Source organism: Protopterus annectens, chromosome 9.part0 (assembly GCF_019279795.1).
Source record: "Protopterus annectens isolate FY-2018-M chromosome 9.part0, PAN1.0, whole genome shotgun sequence".
NCBI lineage: Eukaryota > Metazoa > Chordata > Ceratodontiformes > Protopteridae > Protopterus > Protopterus annectens.
Genome location: NC_056743.1, coordinates 1022567540 through 1022588584, shown reverse-complemented (window position 1 = coordinate 1022588584; position 21045 = coordinate 1022567540). Strand labels below are relative to the sequence as shown.

The window sequence follows — 21045 nt, the reverse complement described above, 5'->3', positions numbered from 1 at the left end:
AGGGTTTAAATATCAGACCTAATACCTTCTAGTTAGTGGGCTTCAATTATCCGAGCATTGATTGGTACACTTACATCTCTAAAAATTGATATGTTTAACATTCTGCAGACTTTAATACCTATGCACTAGAGCAAATTGTAAATCTACATAATACAGGATTTAATCTCCTTGACCATCTCCTTTTAACAAAGTCCTTGTCTGTACCTCACCCTGTATCTCCTCATCACTGGTTAATTCTGACCACAAATCAGTCATCATCTCTGTCAAGTCTAGTGGTAGCACCCCATCACCAAATAAGATCATCTTTTGGGACTTCTCCAGGGCAAATCTATTTCATCTTGTAGAAGATGTATGCAAATTTTCCAACAATCCCCCACAACTGGACCCCAAATGAGGCAGCTGCTGCATTCATTTCCAATGTTTACCATCACCTAAACAGCTATATAGAAAACCACACACTTCCAAACTTCAGAACAACTAAGACCAAGGTGAAACCAGCACAGTGACCAGAAAAGTTCAAGTTCGAGTTTATTTGTTATGCAAAAACCAAGGTGAAGCGCTTTCGACTTCTTCAGAACAACCTTTTACAAAACCCCAGCCCTTATATATTAAAACACCAATCACATTAATTACATTCATTATTCAATCAATTGCCCCAATTAAGACCATATAAATATATGCTTAAACAATTAATCTAAAATTCTTAAATTAAACAATTAACCTAAAATATTTTTTAACTTTAGCACACTAGATATGCTGACGCTCTCATTGGTACCTGGATACTGTGTTGCATTCAACCGCAACTGCCATTTTAATTCACAAATATCCAGATGCACATCTAAACATGTACCTTGAGAATCCTTAACCAGTTGCTGTACTACCAAAAACTTAAATCCATGGTCATTGTATTCCTCAATATGCCTACTTAAGGGATTAGTCATTTACCTATTTTTAATATCCAGTAAATGTTCATTAATTCTGTCTTTAAAGTAGGCATATTCAGGAATAATACCAAAAAAATAAGTTAACAAACTCTCTAATCTAATTCAAACAACTCCGCAACTCAGTGAAGAAACTAATAACTAAAGACCATAAGGCTTATTACTCCAAACTTCAATCAGAACATAATTCTAACCCCAAAAAGTTCTGGAATTGCATTTCCTCCCTTCTAAACTGTGGTATAAAAGACAATCCATGCCCTAAGCCAAACTTCCCCAGACCATGAAATTGCATCTAATTTCAACACCTTTTTGCATAGCCAAACTAACCGCAAACTTTCCCATTTTCTCTCCCTCTCATAGCCCCCCCATCCACTGCTTTTCCCTCTAACACTTCACCTTTCAGTCTTAAACCTATCCCCACCAGCAGCCTATAAAACCTCCTCCTTAAACTAAAGCGTTGCTCCTACGCTCCTGATAATCTGCAACCGTCCTTCCTTGAGATGGCTGCAGACAGCATTACCCTCCCCATTTCCATTCTTATCAACAGGTCCATCCAAGGAGCCTCTGTCCCCTCACGCTGGAAGACAGCTTTTGTCACCCCTCTCCGCAAAGGCAACAATAAAAAAGACACTACTAGCTTCCACCCTATATCTATTCTCTCGCCTCTTTCTAAAATCCTCGGAAAGTGCATTCATCACCAACTCTTGCCATGCCTAACACACAATCATCTTCTTACCCCAACACAACATGGTTTTAGGCCTGGCCACAGCACTAGCACTGCTCTTCTGTCCTTCCTTGACACCATTAATTGTACTCGTAACTCTGGGAAAATCGTATCCACCCTTTACTTAGATCCCTCCAAAGCATTTGACACTGCGTCACATCCTCTACTCTTATATCAACTTTCCTCCCTCAATTTCTCTCCTTCCTCCATAGCCTGGTTTACAGCTATCTCTCTAATAGACAACAAGCTGTTAAATGGAAAAATTCTACTTCATTCTTTCTCAACAATCCCTCCGGCATCCCACAAGGCTGCATTCTCGGCCCCCTACTTTTCAATATTTTCATTAATAACTTTCACAAATCCATAGATAATGCTACACTGATCCAGTATGCTGATGATTCCACAATCATCTGTACAGCAAACTCTCCCTCTGAACTTCTTCAAAAAACCCAGCCTTCTCCAATACCGAAACTTGGATGCTAAACAACCATCTCGCTCTCAATGCTAACAAAACAAAAATCATGATATTCTCTCCCTTTCAGTTTCAGCATAGACAAAAGCTCCTTTAAAATAAAAAGCCACAATAACACTCTAATCGCAATTGTACCTCACACTTAACTACTCGGAGTCACCATTGATGAACATTTATAATTCGATATCCACATCCAAAATCATATAAAAAAAAGCCCACCAAAAACTAGGTCTGCTGCATAAACAAAATCGCTATCTAACCGCTTCTACCAGACATACTCTAGCCTCCTCCTACCTGCTCCCATCTCGTATGTATGGTGCCCTTTTACTTACTCATCTTCAACTTGGCCTAAAAAACAAACTGAAAGCCTGCTATAACAAAGTTTGTAAATTTGCTACAGGGTCCAAATACTCCACCTATCACTGGCATTCCCTCCACTCCTTAAACTGGCTTGATCTTCCTAATTACCCAAAATTCATACAACTCAGCACTGCTCACAAACTCATATTCCAACCCTCCATCTGCCCCTCCCTTTCATCTATCTTAACCCCTTACCTCCCCAGTCGTACTCTTAGGTCTGAAAAACAAAACCTCTTTAAAATCTATAAACCCCTACACCCTCCTGGCCAATTACTTCTATCACACTCCTTAGCTAAACTATGGAATCCCCCCCCCTCCGCTCTATTCACAACCACTCTAATTTCAAATATCTCCTCCATTCTTACCTTACCTCAAACTGGGACTGTTCCTGCTCCTTTGCCGCCTAAATTACACTGTTGCCTCTTTCAAACCTCACTACAATCTCACCTACTGTCACCTCTGATCACTAACATTGTTGTTAGAACAAACACTAAACTTGTACGAACACTTTATGACTTGTACTTTTAATTATATTACCTGTATTACTTTTGACTTTAGCTATATGTTAACATTTGCACGGGTCAAACAGGTAATGGTGCAGGAACACAAGGAGTAATGCAGGTAAAAACCATGGCCATACAGTGGAGTGTTAACAATGTTTATTTAAAAGGTATGTTCCTCAAGGGTCTTCATTTCTCTGTTCCCACTGCTATATGTATAGTGATATTCATATGTGAAATTTGACTGCAAAATAAGGAATGGATGTTTAATTAAAAAAAATGCCTGTTTTATTTTCAGATATGTTGCCAGAAGTGATTCCTTTTCCTGTGCTAGGCGTACTTTTTCTCTTATCCGTGAGTAATACTGGTGAGTAGAAATATATATCATTTTAAAAATATTTGCTAATTAAGTTTGCATTTTATTTTTGCACATTTATTCCAGTTGGTGTAGAAGGTATATAGCCTATCAGGTTTTATTTCTTTAGTCTCTTTACATGTAGAACCTTAACTTTTCAGGATATTGGGTCCCCAGCTAATCAGTACATCTTTCTCTTGAATGGAAATTTCTGCCCTGTTCCATAAATGCTTTCTTGCTGTTGCCTGTAATGTTTCCAATGAAAATGCCTTCCATGGCTGAACTTTTGGATCCCAGACTGGATTCATACTTTAGATGAATGGAACGTGGGTTCAAGTAGTGGCACTGACTCTGGAACTGAGAAGGGACAGGAGTGACGAGGTATGGCCTGCTCACCTCTAAAGGAACCTTGACGATTTGGATGGGAGATAGGAAATTCACCCCGGGGATCATGTCAGTCGCCCTGCTAGACAGGGGTCCAGGGAAGTAAATATTGTGGGAAGAAATAGCCAGGGAATTGTTATGGCTAGGCTTGTATAGGCCCTCAGGCCGATAGCCTAGTACCAACCTATGAACCTATGAACCTCACTCATGGTCAAGGTTGAGTGGAATGTTGTGAGGCATGTCTTCCTCTTGTGAATCACCAGAAACCAGGGACCTAGCAGGAGACATCTACTTGAGATGGAAGAGTGGGGCTGCTTAATGGGCTACATTACTTGCAGAAGTGAGTGACATCCCTATGCTACATCTGTTGCACGTTCCACCCTTGATAATTTATGTGGCACATTGGGAGACATCAGTGCATAGCATCAGAAAATTCTCTCTTGGCTGCCTGGATAGCCATCACACCGTGACTGGTTCTTAACAAATAGGAACTGAAAAGGCAGAGTTGTAATGATTGGCAAAATAGTTGATAAGCATGGGAAAAGACCAAAAAAAAAAAAAAAAACTCTGAATACCCAGCATTTGCTGTTACATCAGTGGTAGCTGTCTTTTAATTTACTGAAGGCTCCCTATTGACATGTCATCACTCAAAATGCCAAGTGCCAACAAGCTGAAAAAAAAGACTGAAAACCCAGAGAAGAGTGAATGCTGAAAATTACTGTACTCCTTTAATCTTGTTTTTGCAGGGAGGGGCAAGCCCCCTGCACCCCTCTATGTGGGGGCAAGCCAACCCCCCAAAAAACTTATATATACCATCTTCAAGTTTGCCACACCTTGGAAAAAAGGGAATATTTCGAGAAATGGCATCTCAGACTTAGTATATGTAAGTCAATTTTTGGCCATTCAGACTCCATATTTAGGGACTTGCTTTAGCGGGTCCCAACATTTCAAATGGTTACCTTACTGAACATGCAATACTTAGGAAATGAAGTTATGATTTGATAATTTCAGCTAGCTATCACTGAAAATACATGGCATAGAAAGAAGGGAAGAGTACAAGCTTAGGATAGCCTATTCATGCGCTGCATGGGAAATAGGATAGTCTATTCTTGCGCTGCATGGGAAATAGGATAGTCTATTCATGCGCTGCATGGGAAATAGGATAGTCTATTCATGCGCTGCATGGGAAATAGGATAGTCTATCCATGCGCTGCATGGGAAATAGGATAGTCTATCCATGCGCTGCATGGGAAATAGGATAGTCTATTCATGCGCTGCATGGGAAATAGGATAGTCTATTCATGCGCTGCATGGGAAATAGGATAGTCTATCCATGCGCTGCATGGGAAATAGGATAGTTTATTCATGCGCTGCATGGGAAATTCTAGCTGCTATTAAGTACAGCATGATGTGTACCACTGTATGTGCCTAGATCAGGATAGTGGGAGGCGGACATTCAGTGTACCAAGTTGGCTATCACTGTGTAGGAAATGCACAGGGTGATGGCGAGCTGATTCACTGAACCCAGTTAGGTATCACTAGGCAAGCCCAACACAGGCTGATGGACAGTTGACATTCAGTGTTATCAAGATGATAGATATCACTGGGCAGGCACTGCACATGGAATGGCGAGCTGAGATTCAGCATTATCACGTTAGGTATCACCGGGCATGTAATGCACAAGGAGGATAAGGAGATGACATTCAGTGTTATCATCTTAGGTGTCACTGAGCATGCACTGCACAGGATGCTGGAGAGCTGACATTCATTGTTATCAAGTTAGGTATCATTGGGTATGCACCACACATGGGGTATGAGGAGCTGACATTCAGTGCACCAAGTTAGGGATCATGGTGCAGGCACTGCATAAGGGGATGGCAAGCTAATTCAGTGTGCCAAATTAGGTATAACTGGGTATGCACTACAAACAATGATGGAGAGCTGACATTCAGTGCACTGAGATGGGTATCACTGGGCATGCACTGCACAGGATGATGGGAAGTTGACATTCAGTGTGCTCTTGTTAGGTGTCACTGGGTATACACTGCACAGGAGATTGCAGATCTGATAGCCAGTGCACTGAGTTAGGTATCACTGGGCATGCACTGTACAGGATGGTGTAGAGCTGGCATTCTGTGTTATCATGTTATGTATTATGGGGCATGCACTGCATAGGGCGATGAGGAGCCACCTTTCAATGTTATCATGTTAGGTATCACTTGGCATGCACTGCACAGAATGATGGAGAGCTGACAGTCAATGTTATCAAGTTACGTTTCGCTAGGCATGTACTGCAGAGGGTGACAGAGAGCTGACATTCTGTGTTATCAAGTTAGCTTTCACTGGGAATGCACTGCACAAGAGAATGTGGAGCTGACTTCCAGTGCACCAACTATCATAGGGCATGCACTGTATAGGAGTATAGTGAGCTACTATTCTGTGCAACAACAAGAATGTTATCACTGAACAGGAGGATGAAGAATGCAAGTCTATGCACAAAGCCATGTACCAGTAGCCATTAACTGCACAGGAGAATTATAGGCCAGGTGTCACTGGACGTGCATTGCATAGAATGATGGGGGCTGTTGTTCCGTGCACCATATTTGGTAGCAATGGCTGAGCTCTGTAAAGGAGAATGGAAACTGCCATTCCCTGCACCAGCCTAGATGCCATTCCCAGTCTTACTCTTTTCTTCCACCTTTTTGCATGAAACTGCCTGAGATGCCATACACAAGAGCATCTGCAATGTGTCTAGTCCTGTATTTGTAATTGCACTGTCACAGTGCCCTCAGAGGGAAACACGGACCTACATTTCCATTTGTGGATAGTAACAGTTTCATAGCCCTAGATTCCTGCTCACTAAGTTGCACTGCTCTTATTCTCAGCTTTGAGTTCAAGATATTAGCTAATATGGCTATGGAATGCATGTAGGCATTAAGTTAATATTTAACACTTTGAGATTTAAAGCAACTATTTGGTACAGGCCTGCCCAGTGGCATAGGGTAGGGCATCTGTCTAGGTTATTGGAGACCCAAACTCAATTAACAACCCAGATATTAGTCAGTTATCTAGGAAGGGGAAAGGAAATAATATTGAGTGACAACTTCTTATCAGTGAAGGAGGACCGTGAGGAACAATCCTGTGTGACACTGACCCGGGGGTATGGAGGAGCTAGTGAACATTACTCCCACTGGTGATGTGGCATTAATAGCAGGGGTGGGATTCATACAGTCATGCTTTCTGCATTGCTGTCATACACATCAAGTCCAGCTTAAGGCTGATGTGTTTGGATAAGAATAATATAAAACTTTCATACAGTGTGACACCTGTGGAGGATTCTGTCACCCACTTCTCACCCCTAGACGGAATGAACAAGCTGCAGCAGCAACAGATTGACGTTGGCCCTGATAGCAAGGGAATTAGACTACAAGGCAGTGCACCTTCCTCAAGATAACACCAGCAGAACTAAGCATCCATTTCCCCTTCAGTAAAATAGCATGTCAGTGTAGCTAAGCCACAAAAGTTATAATTAACATGACTACGGTACAGATCATTGCCATATGGGAGTAGCTTGAAACTTTGGAAAACAGTACAAAAATCCTGAACAAACGTGATATCCCAATGTGCGATAGGTTTTACTGTGAGAAAGTGTCACCAATTTTCACATCAAACCTAATACAATGACAGCCGCTTGTTACATATAGTCATACAGAATAGCAAGGCAGCTTGAAATAAGTGTTTTTCTACAGGTGACATGTCCCCCTTCACCTACAATACCCCCAAGCTTCTATATACGAACCTCATGGTTGCACAGCATTTGTGAAGGGAAAAAAACAAACAGGGGACTGCTTTCTCAAGCATGCATTTGTCTTACTGTAACAGGAGCAAACAAGTGAATTTCAAACTGTTCTATTCCAAGAACAGAGAGTTAACAGGGGTGGTAAAAGGAAGGAATATACTACATTAGAAAAACTTACTCAGGTATGTTTTGACCCAAAACTACAAAGATTGAGGGCATTATGACATTTACTGTCAGCTTTCTGTTCATCTCTCCTACAGGAGAGATTGAGGAAAATGTTGTGGGCATGTCTCCCTCATCAGCAGTGACCATTGGTAATGGAAGCGCTTCATCGACTAAGTTCCTTAGGTGGCCCAAAGTTTAAGGCCATGTTCTATAGTATGCTGCCAACTCCTTACCTCCAGTAGAAGCTTAGCTGAACAAATTGTTCCAACTTTGGGTCTTTACCACATCGCAGGGTTACCTGAGTCTGCTGCAGTATTTTGGCAAAGTTCACTCCGTTTTAATATAAACATGTCTGGTTCACAAATGGGAGACTATATACATGAATTCACAAATGCAAATGTAGAAATGCAAGTAGACAAACTTGTATCCAGGTAGTGCATGAAATAATCAAACCGATAATGCTTTTGTAAATGTATAACCAAAAGTTTATATTGTCTAAAAATTATGAAATGTTTGACTCAAGTTAACTGGCAAACTCTTTAGCATAGCATTTACTAATAGTCTGTAGTAATCAGATGGAGTATAAAGGGCGCATGTTTCATTCAAGTAAATGTAGTTGCTTGTCTGCGCCTGTATATGAACTGTGTATTAGTAACATAAGAACTTAAGTTCTCCTTCTGTGGTACAGTACACCTGCAATGCTGTAATAACAGACACAGAAGCATTTCCTTTTCTGAAATCAGCAGTTATTTTTACAAACTGTACAGTGAGATGATACACAAGAGAAGCGTGCCTTGGTTCTCATCAACAGTACAATAACTACAAAACAACAGATGTTTTCCACATAGAAGCATTTCCTGTTCTGCAGCTACCATTTATGTAATCAGAATGTAAAAATAGTAATTTTGAGAGGTAACAATTTATGTGTGTATTTGTCTGTGTTCTCCTTTTTGACAGAATTCACTGCATCTAGAAGCGTTTTCTTAAAAACTGACTGTTAAACTCTTACAGCAAAGAATTAAGTACATTACTCAGTGATAATTCTCATTTTTTAGAAAAAGGATAAATATGAAAATCTGTTCTACAGAATCATGAAATGATACTGATAATACAAACAACACACATTTAAATGTGTTAACTATGCATCATATCAGTATATGCAAATAAGCGATGTTTATCAGCATCCAACAACAACACAGACTAAATTATGGTTATTGTAATTATTTGTCAAAATGTTTTTTTATATAGGTGAAATCATGCAAAATGTAATGGTGGAATATATTTAATAATAATTATTATACAGTTAAGAAAAATGGGAGTAATGTATTATCTCAACATAGGTTGAACTGTGATCGGCCTTCTATATTTCAGGTCATAGACATGCTTAGAATGGATCCCAGAGGTTAGCTGAAGTAAGTTATTTAGGATCATTTCACTATCCTAATTTATATATTTCGTAAATAGTAAATACTTAAATAACAAACTAGACTTGAATGCTTGGAATAGCACTGGCAAATCATTCTGGATGCCAGTAGGATATCTGGTTTAAATGAACACATCAGTATAAAGCCTATCCTATAGGTTAGGCCTTTAAAAGGTTCCCTAATTAAATGTTGAGATTTGCAATACCAAGCCTCAAAATACTTAAAAGAGGACCAAAAACACAGAAAAACAGCAGATACCAAACATCGCTTTTCATCTTTAAATCTTTAAACTATTTTTTTTTTTTGTGGAGGGGGGGTCAAGATCTCCAAACCTCCTTTACTGATATATATATATATATATATATATATATATGGATCTATGACATTTTACTGAAAGCACATTTCACCAAAACTCAAATGACCGAACACAGATCACCGAAAGCACAATTCACCAAAAACACAATTCACCGAAACACAGTTCACCGAAAGTTATATATGGCCTTGTCCCCACTGTAGTGTGACCCTGGAGTTAGTATATCTAGTAGGGGGGGTATGGGGGGCACTGCCTTCCACATCAGGGGGGTGCGGGCTGCGTAGCCCCCCACATATGTTAAGTATATATCATATTTGGATAAGAGTAATATATTGCAGTTGCAAGTATGCATGTATATATTTCAAAACATTTAAAATATGTGGGGGGTGGTGCCCCCCTACACCCCCGATGTGTGGGGGGTGGTGCCCCCACCCCTACTTTATATATATATATATATATATATATATATATATATATATATATGTGAATTTTTGGGTCTACTTCAATTAAATGAAAGCGGAATCCATCGAATACGAATCTGTCAACACATAAACACCAAAACGCGGAAACGTCGAACGCACTAAATAGCGAAATTGGAAATGTCGAATTGTCATAGTTGGCCCATCTGCGGTATAGCTCCATAAGGTAAGTGTGAGATAGTTACGGACCTTAGGGTTAGGGTGCAGGTTAAGGTAAGTGCATAGATAGGTAATGTATGTAAGGTTTAGTGTAGGGTTTTGTTAAGTGTATGTGTGTGGAATATTTACTTTGTGTGGGTATAGTTCTGTAGGGTAATTGTGCGGTAGTTACAGACCTTAGGGTTAGGGATGGATTAAGGATAGTGCATAGATAGTTGTGTATGTCGGGTTTAGTGTAGGGATACAAGTGGGGTTTTGGTGCTTTAATTTAGGGTTAGTAGTAGGGTTTTGGTTAGTGTATGTATGTGTTTTTTGTTGTTGTGTTTGCATAGGTAGTATGTTACGGGCCGTGGGGTTGGCCAACTATTGCGGTTACAATGTTTAAATTTTGCGGTTTTGCTTGTTCGACGTTATTGCATTTTACTGTTTATGTGTAGACGGATTTGTATTCGACGGATTCCACTTTCGTTTAATTAAAGTAGACCCGAATTTTTAGATGAATGTGACTTGAAAAATATGTTTCAAAAAAGAGGCTATCCTTGTAAGTTCGTTAGTGATATAATGATTGAGGTGGTTAACAAGAGAGAGTGTGGGTTTTATGTACCTTTACTTTCTTGTACTATGGCTGACAGTGGGCCTTCCACCAGTAATCAAGAAACTGACAATGTTGCAAGTAAGAATGATTATAAGACTTCTTTCATCACTGTATTCACTCAAGATAATTACATAGTAAGAAACATCTTAACAAAAAACTGGTCTATTTTGAGACATGACAAGAACATCAGACCACTAATAGGACCGCAACCTATTATAGTATATAGGAAAGGCAAGAATATGAAAAACATATTTGAGAGCAGTAACTCCTACCCAAACCACAGGTCAGGTTCTATGAACAAATGTGGAAGATGTAACTATTGCAGTAACATTAAAGAAGGCAATATTTCTGACATCAATAATATTGAAATTAGAATCAATCAGAAATACAACTGTAACTCGGAGAAAGTGATTTATTGTGCCATGTATACCACCTGTTCTTGCTTTTACATAGGCAAGACAGATAGAAAGTTAAAAAAATTGCATATACGAACACCTATTTGACATAAGGAATAAAAAAGAAACATTCTCTTAGCAAACATGTTTTGGAGTATAATGACCATAAGTTCCAATTTTTTATTATAAACAATATCAGTACCAACATGAGGGGTGCTGCATGGTCACTATTACTTGAGAAAAGAGAATTATACTGGCAATTACGTTTGAATGCTGGGAACTGGCCAGGCCTGAATGAGCATATTTCCATTAGTCCAATTTTAAAACTAAAGGCACTGGAAAGATTAAAAATATATATATATATATATATATATATATATAGTTCTCCATTATGCATTTTAACATTTTAAATAATTCACATGTTCAGTATTTATTATGTTGTGTATTTATTTCTCTTAACATTTTCTACTATATCTAGTTTTTAGTATTTAATTACACATATTTATTGTTTTAACACATTCAGTATATTTAAATATTTATTGTACATTGCCATTTTATGAAGCAGTGCTTATATATAATGTGTTTTTAGGGTGGTGTGTTCCATGAACCTTTTCAGTTTATATATTTTGTCTGCTTTTTGAATTCAGTGACTGTAAATATTGTGCTTTTAATGACATAATTGATTAGTTTATAACTGGGTGGAACTTCCTGTTTGAACTGTATAAGAAGGAAGTAACTATGTGGGGTAAATTGTCTGATGAAGTCTAGATCTTTCTGGATGAAAGCATTCATCCTTGGATTTTTTTTAGTCTGACGTTAATAAAGTGGATTCTGCATTCTACAACTTTGTGGTGATTTGCAACCTGTATTACTTTGAGTGGGTTCAATCCAGCTACTTCTTCTGGCTTTTGTGTTTATCTGCTTCAGTTTGTGCTTTGTGACTTTTGAGTTTATATATCATATTTAGATGAGTAATATATTGCAATTGCAAGTATGCATGTATATAGTTCTAAACATTTAAAATATGTGGGGGGCAGTGCCCCCCCACCCCCCTACTATATATATCTATATATATATATATATATATATATATATATATATATATACATATATATATATATAAATATATATATAGTAACTCCAGGTTCACACTACAGTAGGGACAAGGCCATATACAACTTTCAGTGAAATGTGTTTTCGGTGAATTGAGCTTTTGGTGAAAAGTGCACACTAATTTGACTTTCGGTGAACTGTCCTAGATCTATATATATATATATATATATATATATATATATATATATATATATATGTATCAACTCCAAGATTGCCATACCTAGGAGAATAGGGAATATCTTGGACTTGGTATATGTAAGTCTACATTTTCTGCCTTTCACTCTTGGTATTCTGGACTCGCATTATTGAGTCTCGTCATTTCAAATGTTTACCCTTTAAATCATTGTTGTGTTAAAGTGTTGTGTGGTGTCATTATAACTGTCTGATATAACATGGTTTATTAATCCATACATTATGCCACCTTGAAGTGCTATACAGCATGAAATCTCTTACAAGAATTTTATATGGGTTTTATACTCTGGATTTTGACTGCACACATTTTAACAGATGAAGTTTTAGTATTTTTGGTCATTTTTTAAATTTATTTATTTATTTATTGACATTCGTTAACTGGGTTAGTCCAGCTGAAGCAGGGGCCTATTTTCAGTGGAGACGTGAGGAGAAAAGCTCCAGAAATAATACATGTAATTATGATATTTACAAAATATTAAAGTAGGGTCACAGAAATATAGTGCAAGTCAAAAATTTGTGCACAGCAGTACAATGCATAGGTAAAATAACAGTCAACAAGTACAATTTCCAAAATTTAAGAACAACAGTATATAGCATAGGCCAAATAGCAATTAAAAGGTTTAGAGAATATTACACAAAGGAGTACAGTATGAATACAGTTTGCAAGAGCAAGTACAAAGAGGAAAAAGAGCTGATAGGGAAGCAGATAAGATGAGCAGAGAGGAGACTAGCTCAAGAGGGGGGTTTGACAAGTGCATGACCAAGTCGTCAGCAGAAAAAGTTTTAAGTTCTTTCTTAAACAGGTATTTATGCTGAATGCTTCTTATGTTGAGAGGGAGTGAGTTCCAAGCATGGGCTACAGAGTATTTGTAAAGGGTCTTACCAATATTTTTGTTGGGTTTGTATAACTGAAGGAGGTGTTTACTGGCACTACAGAGGTGACAAAGGGGTTATAAAAGGAGTCTAAACTGAAGATGGAGGAACAGGATGAGGGTTCATATAGGATAGAGTGTGCAGTAAGTAGCTGTTTGAAGAATTCTGGCCACTGGAGTGACTTAAGGGCAAGACAGTGGTGAGATTTCTAAGTTAGATTGGTAGCAAATCTGGCAATTTTGTTATAAGTTTGCTTTAGTTTAGTGATAAGAGATGTTTGAACACAAGTAAGGACAGGGGCAGATTAAAGAAGGTAGGGCCTGCGCGAGGGAGGGTTTGAAGGAGGGTGACAGAAATTTATGATTATGAAAGAGAAGTCCAAGTTTCTGGTGGGTCTTTTTTATATTTTGTTGAATATGAATATCAAATTTTAATTAATCATTAATGATAACTCCAAGTAGTTTAGTATGGGGTTCAGATTTAATAATGGTGTTGTTCAGAGAGGATATAGAGAAAGAGGCTTTGTGCTGAACAAGTGTTTTAGGGAGAAAGAGAAGGGTTTTTTTTTGGATTTAATATGTGTTGGTTATCAGAGAGCCAGGTTTCAACAGAGGAAAAGGTTTGTTGAGTGAGAGGTAGCAGATCAGGGATGTTGTGGGCAGAGGTAAGCCAGCGTACTGTAGAAGTGTAGAGAGGTTAGTAGCAGAGTGAAGTCTATTAGTGAATATATTAAAGAGGAGGGGACCAGAACTGATCCTTGGGGAACTCCAGTATTAACAGGGAGGAATGGATTTTTGTTTATTTATTTGATGATGAAAAACCTATAAATTAATAATTGCAGTTCGGCAAATTGGGCATTCATTGTTCAACAAACTGCATTTGATAGATAAGAGATTGCTGCATTTTTATGCAAAGTTTTATCAAACCCAGTCAGTTCTTGCCCCTCCCCCTGCATGTAAAATTACAGGGATACATACCTTTGTTTTTTCACTAATTGTAACAAGGTTTGATTTGCTCTATCCAACATTAGACCTGATACAGACTGCAGCCAGAATAATATGTGAGTGTTTATTTATTATATATGTGAGAATATCCAGCCAGTAAGTTAAATTTTTGGAGTTTTAGGGAGAAATGCTTTAGACATACATGACAATGATAATAAAATAATACATAAAGTACATAGCAGAAATGCTAAAGTGCACTGATCAAAATAAACTACTTAGATTAAGTATTGTAGTTTTGAGAGCTAACCAGGAGAAGACACATTTACACAACTTACAGCCTTTATGCATGCAATATTTACACATTTTTACATTGAGAATGACTCGATAAATATGCAGAATGAGCTATCAATGATCACAAGTGGACATGTATCATCAAGAAGTCAGAGTTTACTAGACTGGGGTAAAAACAGTATAAGTGAGACCAAGGATGAAGAAAAGAAATACAAGCTACAGATGACTGAAATGTCCGAGAAGGTTGCAGAGTCTAGGTAATGTCACACTGTAAGATCAGTTACACTGCAGGTGATTTCAAGTAAAGCTGTAAAGTGGCAGGTAGGCTTGACCTGGTTTGGTATAATGGTTAAGGTCTTCATCTCATAAACACAAGGTACAGGGTTTGGTTCTGACAATGGATTATTGGCTAGGCTTAAAATGGCTCTTCCAGAGAGTCAGCCTAGTACTCTCCTATGAATCTAACTACTGAATGTATTTGTTGTCTTTTGGAATTTTCACTAATCTGCCTACTGATGCCAGAAGATAATCAGGTAGGTGCCATTAACTGACTAGCAGTAGGAATTATGTAATAGTTTGTGGGCAAAATATAGCTGATTTACAGCTAGATGGGTGACTGAAGTATAGACAATTAATGTTCCTCAATGGTGGACAGTGGTGAGACTTGCCATGGTCGCTAGCAATAAACCTAGATAGTCTGTTAAATGTTTGCTCAAGTTTTGTGCTGCAGGGGAGTAGACAATGACATGAGCAAGAGTGTAGAGCACAGGACAGAAGATAGCAAAAACTAGGTAGTTGCAGCCAGCTGGCACTGGCATTGAGAAAAGTCTTGGGCTTACATAACACAAGTGTTTTTGGTCGGTCTTGCTGATAACAATTTCACATGCAAATCAGATTTTAATCAAGTATCAAATAAGTGACATCGAAGCTTTGCAAATGTTACCTCTTCAATGAGGGTTGAATCTAAAGATGTAATCTAAAGCTTCTGACTGATTAAAGTCCTGATGATCATGATGTGGGTTTGCATGACATTAGGTGTTGGGAAATCAGTACTTTGTTTAGCTGCAGACAACACTGATTTTGTTTTAGGAGCATTGAGTTGAAAGCCTACTGAGTGAACCAAGTTTGCAAAATGACCAAGCATATTTGCATTTGGAAGTCAATCTCCAGTAAAGTTAATCTCCAGTAAAGTATGGAGTCATCAACATATTGAGTTATTTTAGTGCTTTCACAATTATTGGCTGTGTCAATCACATAGATAGTGAAGAGAAGTAGTCCCCAAAACTGAACCTCAACACTCTTTAACACTAACAGGAAGAAAACACTAAATCTCTCTATTCCATATTACCACCTATGTCCAATTGACAAAACAGTCCGCTGATCATTTGGTGGTGATGATAAGGGTGACCACTCTACCCTTGTGCATGGGCATCATAAAAGCTTTATTTCCAAATGCAATATATATCCTAAAATAAAACCATGGGAGTTATGTCAGGTTGTTTTCCATTTAAATTATGTTCATGTGGACTCAACCTGAAACTTTGGTAATTCAGGTCTTGGGTAAGAAAATCTGGGTGACTAGAGGGATCACTAAAAGGATTCCAGTCAGTATTGAGATATGCCATAACGATATGTTCTGTTGTAACTTATGCATTGAGCCAGGTGAGGGGCTGCTTCTTTCTGCTTCATCAGCGTCACCTTCCTTTCCATTTTCACCATCACGCTTTGCCTTTGTCATATTTCAGTTATTCATGGGTTCTTCTTTTAAGTCAGTTCCTTCTTTCCTCATTGTCTGTTATCTTTTCATTTTATACTTATTACACATTCTCTTATCTCTTTCTTACACATATTTCTTTCCTACACAGTAATTCCTCTTCTTCTTATGTTTTTCTTTGGCTCATCCTCTTGATTATTATGTTGGGTTTCTTTGTTCTCATTTCACATTCATGTCATTCTACTCTTCCTTCTTCTCTTGGTGCTCCCTCATTAACCCTCCCCCATCTCCTGTACCATTTACTACCTGTACGTCCTGATAGTGTTTCCCCCTGTGCCTTATGATTATATTCCTCTGTGAATGCCCTCTGCCGTTCTATTTGTGTCCTGTTGTAAGTATTTCCCTTGCTCCAGATTGCACCTCCTTTTCTGTACTGTACTATATCCTGTTAACCCATTATTAATCACATTCAGCAAGCCATTCTGTTCATACACCATGTTAATCTGGTTGAAAGGAGTCTTTGATCCAGTTCACATCCCAGGTTATCTAAACAAACAAATAAATACCCCCCTTTTCTCTGAGTCACACTTCATCCCTACAGTGTCAATATCCACCCATCCTCTTGTTTCCCACCTCTTATCCCATCCTTTTTGCCTGCCTTGGTGATCTTATTCCCACCATATGGCTCTGCTCATCCTTCCAGTACGATATTCTAGATCCCACTTATCTGCTGTTGCTAACCCACACTTTGGGTCAACTTTCTTCATCTTAGTCTTAAGCGAATATGCAGTGATGGCAGATGCTGTTTTCTTATTAATAGGGAAACATTATCCACCCACACACACACACACACACACACACACACACACACACACACACACACACACACACACACACACACACACAAACATACAAAATAACAGTAAGTATATGGAGCTAGAAAGAAAGTTGATACTGGCATTTACTTACTTCCCTGACATTACAGAAGCATGCCCATGGGAATGTGTGCACATATGCATGCCGGTGGTAATGCACAGATATGCTGTACTTCCTTCACATTTTAACATATAGTCAAGGAGATGATAAAATCATAATTTTAATATTAACATTTGCTTTTTACAGTAACAATTACAGAGATATAAAACATTTATAATGTAGAATTTTGATGGTGTCATCTCTGAATGATAATTAACTTTAAGTATCAGATTTCAGAACTTCCATTGCACAGCACACTTCCTCCTGATAGGTTTACTCTTGGGAGGTCTCCTCAAGTGCTTAGTGTAGCATCTCTTTGGCTTTTCTGGGTTTCGGAGAATGTCCTGGGTAGGCCCATCAGTTAGATTCACTTATGACATCCATGGTTTTGATACTTCAGCAGGGGTGTCTTCTGATCTTGGACAACATGACTGGCTACCTTCTTCTTTGGGTATGACATTGGTCTTTTGTGCACTTTTGGATATGGCACTATTTATCCTTGTCTCTTTGCCTATAGCAGTGGTCATCAAATCACTTTTGTATTTGGCACTGATTGTCCACCCATCTTTGGGTAAGTCAGTGGTCATCCAACCTTGTTTAGGAACATTACAGTTTAACCATTCATGTTTGGGACCAGCAATGACCAGCAATCAGTCTTTGGGAATGGCACTAGCCAGGCATCTTTCTAAGAAATATGTCTTTAGGCATCAATACTTTATTGTAGGAGAATGACATTGGCCATCCATCATTTTAGAGGTATGTCACTGGTCATCCATCCTTCTTGGTATACATACTGTCATCTGATGTTCCATCAAAGCTCAGACATTTTATAGTTGGTATTAGGCCATTTTGAGGCTGGCACTTTGACCCTGGTTTAAATGACACCTAGAGGTGTGATCTCTCACATCAATTGTGTAAATCAGAAGCGCTGTCCTAAAAACAATTTAACCAAGCTGCTGTTTGTTAGGCCTGTAGTTATGTGTTAACCTGTTATTCATATACATAAGCTGCTTCTTTTTCCAAACCTAGTTTCAGTAAGTCCAAGTGGAACATTAAGTTTATAGGTTGCTGATCAGTTAGGATCTTAAGATGCTGAGCCTTTGATTCCCATGGTAGTTTCTAGCTCTTATATTTTGCATACGAATAACCTAGAGATGGCCCAAAAAATCATATTTTGGGACATTTACATGTTTCCTCTATCCATGAAGGACAGTTGTTTTATACTAGGGGTAAATTTGCAGTTACCTATCCATTCATCCAAATTATGTTTGAAAACAGTAAGAGAAATAATTTGCTTTATGTGGAGTGGAAGATGGCTCCATCAAACTGGTATTCTCTGTGATACAAACCTATACCTCCAACATGTTCTTTTTATTTTTCAAAAGAGATTGAGATCCCTTGAGCAGGTGTTTATGATACCACTGGACTTGAGGATGTGTAATAAGTCTCACAGAATAGGGTCTGTTGAAGCTCAACTCATGAGGCAGACATAACCACTCTGTAACCTGTATGATACTGAGAAGAAGGGCAAAGCTTTAAGATGGTCTGCATAGTTTTTATGATTTAGGCTCTTGATTTCTTTTACTGAGAAAACACTGTCGTCAGTCCAGCTTTGACATGTTTGGAGAGGTACATACTGAAAGGGGAATTATTCTCAGTGATTGGTCTAATGAGTACAAAGTACAGTGGAACAATTATAACCCTAGAGCTGGATGCAATACCTTTAGATATAAGCTGTATGATGAAAAAGGACTTCCTTACAAAAGTGGATACATCAGTTCATTGTTGGCATAGGTTCCCAGATGTGTTGTCAAAATGATAGTTACAAGGGGAGCCATGCTTGCTGAATGATACAATTATACACTTCTTGGCATTTAGTTTTAGTACATAGTTTTGGCAAGAGCTACTTGTCGAGGACAGGCCCTCTTGGAGGATCATGGTGTTCTGTTGGGAGTTTATGATGGCACCAAGTTTGCAATCATCTACCAACCCTTAACATTAGTTTAATTGGCTTTGACCACCAAGAAGTAAATGCCAAAGGGCAGTGATGCAAGGAGTGAACCCAGGGGTACACAGCTAATGAGAGATCTTTTGCAGGAGGTAGAGCTGCTCACCCTTATTTCAAGGGTTCTTTTTATGAGCCAGTTTGCTATCCAGGTACATAGCTGAGAGAGTTTATCTAAGATATTCGAGAATGGATGGTGTCAAAGCCTTTGCATGGTCTAGATATTTGGCCTTCACTATTTTGCCCTCATCCATTACTTCAATAACTTTTTCAAAGAGGTTGACTAGGTGATGTAGACAGAATCTGCCCTTAATGAATATGACCTGGGTTGGGTTGAGAGTTTGTAGGTTACCTATATTCTTATTTATTAATTCCATAAAGATGCTGTCCATAGCCTTATAGATGAGAATGGAAAGGCTTATGGGTTACAATTACCTGGGTCTGTTGAAGTCCCAGCTTTGTGCAAGAGAAAGACTGTTGTGTCCTCAGTTCATCCAGCATGAAGCCTGCTTTGAAGCTGATACTAAAAAGCTTCTGCAGGGGACCAAACAAGTCATGTTTCACACTGAGCAGTAGATACCCTCGTATGTTATCCAGTCCTAGCGACATAGTGTTCTTGGCTTTGGCCTTAGGTAATGCCTTGAGAACATGCTCCTGGGAGATTAGAGGAAAGGGGTATGTAGGTGTTGGTATGTAATCTGAGAATATTGGTGGGGAAGAGGGAGGTGAAGTTTCAGCTAAATTTATCAGCTAGCAGACTGGCTATGACTCCTGGGTCCAAGTAAATTATATTGTGTACTATTAGCTGTGCACAATGCTGGGCATTGTTTCTGAGATTTTCAACATAATTAAAGAAGGCTTTGTGGTTATCCTTTGCCTAGATAGTTACTTTTACCTTGTGTCTCACTTTGGTTGATTTGATCAAGGTCCAGAATTGCTTGTTTAGATTATCAAGAGAGTTTTTGGAATCTTGAGAGTGAGATTTATTTTTGCATGCAGTGATTTTTTTTTTCTTTTATTATAGCATCTGTTTATATTTGGGCTCCATCATAAGGGTTTATTTTTCAGTTTTATATTGTATTTATTTTTGAAGGGGACAGATGCATTTATGCAGCTATTTACATGTACATAGAACTTGGCAGTGAAGAATTTCATATTTGCACTGGGGTCATCTAGATGAACTTTGAATTTAACCAGGTCTTCACTCAATTTTAGAGATTCACTTTCACATAATCTCTGAATACTGAAGTACTGGAAGCAGCTTCAAGATTTAGTTTTATAGTGAATATGATTGACCTGTTGTCTGATTTGACTGGGGAGGAAGTTTCAGGTGCTGGGGAGCAAAGCTGTCCTATACCAGTAAAGACCAAGTCCAGGATTTTAGCACCCCTAGTTGGGATGTGGACTTGCTGGTCCAGGAAGTTTGTATCAATGAAGTTCTGAAATCTCTGGGCACACATTTGTAGGACTTATACATCTCCCAGTTAATGGAGGGCTAGTTGAGGTCTCCTAGGAGAATGGTGTTTGGATTAAAACATAGGGTCTCCATACTAGTTAGGTAGCAGATATGGGCTGAGGGGGGCATAGAGGGGGTCCTATAGGTTGATATGATATGATAAGGGTTTTTTTAGTAGTAAGTTGGATGTGGAGGAGTTCCATGTCATTATCTTGTCTAACGTGTCTGGAGATAAAGTGTTTTTTTTTTTGTTTTTTTTTAAGACTATGAAGACACTGCCACCTTTATTGCATTCATCTAGTGTGGTGGGCCTGAGCATGTGATAGACATTGAAAAGCTGCACTGATACAGTGCTTTCAATGGTCTTTAACCAGGTCTCTGTAATGATGCATATATCAATGTTTTCCGGGGTAAGGA

General features: G+C 38.5%; 1 protein-coding gene across 2 annotated transcripts in view; it reads left to right on the top strand.

The window, feature by feature from the left end:
- LOC122811760 (activin receptor type-1-like) overlaps positions 1–21045 on the top strand; it is a 393690-nt gene that overhangs the window by 124931 nt on the left and 247714 nt on the right. For both annotated transcript variants that reach the window (XM_044083816.1, XM_044083815.1), the window contains exon 2: positions 3296–3364. In XM_044083816.1, the coding sequence (XP_043939751.1) occupies positions 3298–3364 (67 nt within the window). In that variant the 5' untranslated portion in view covers positions 3296–3297. The remainder of the gene's footprint in view (positions 1–3295; positions 3365–21045) is intronic.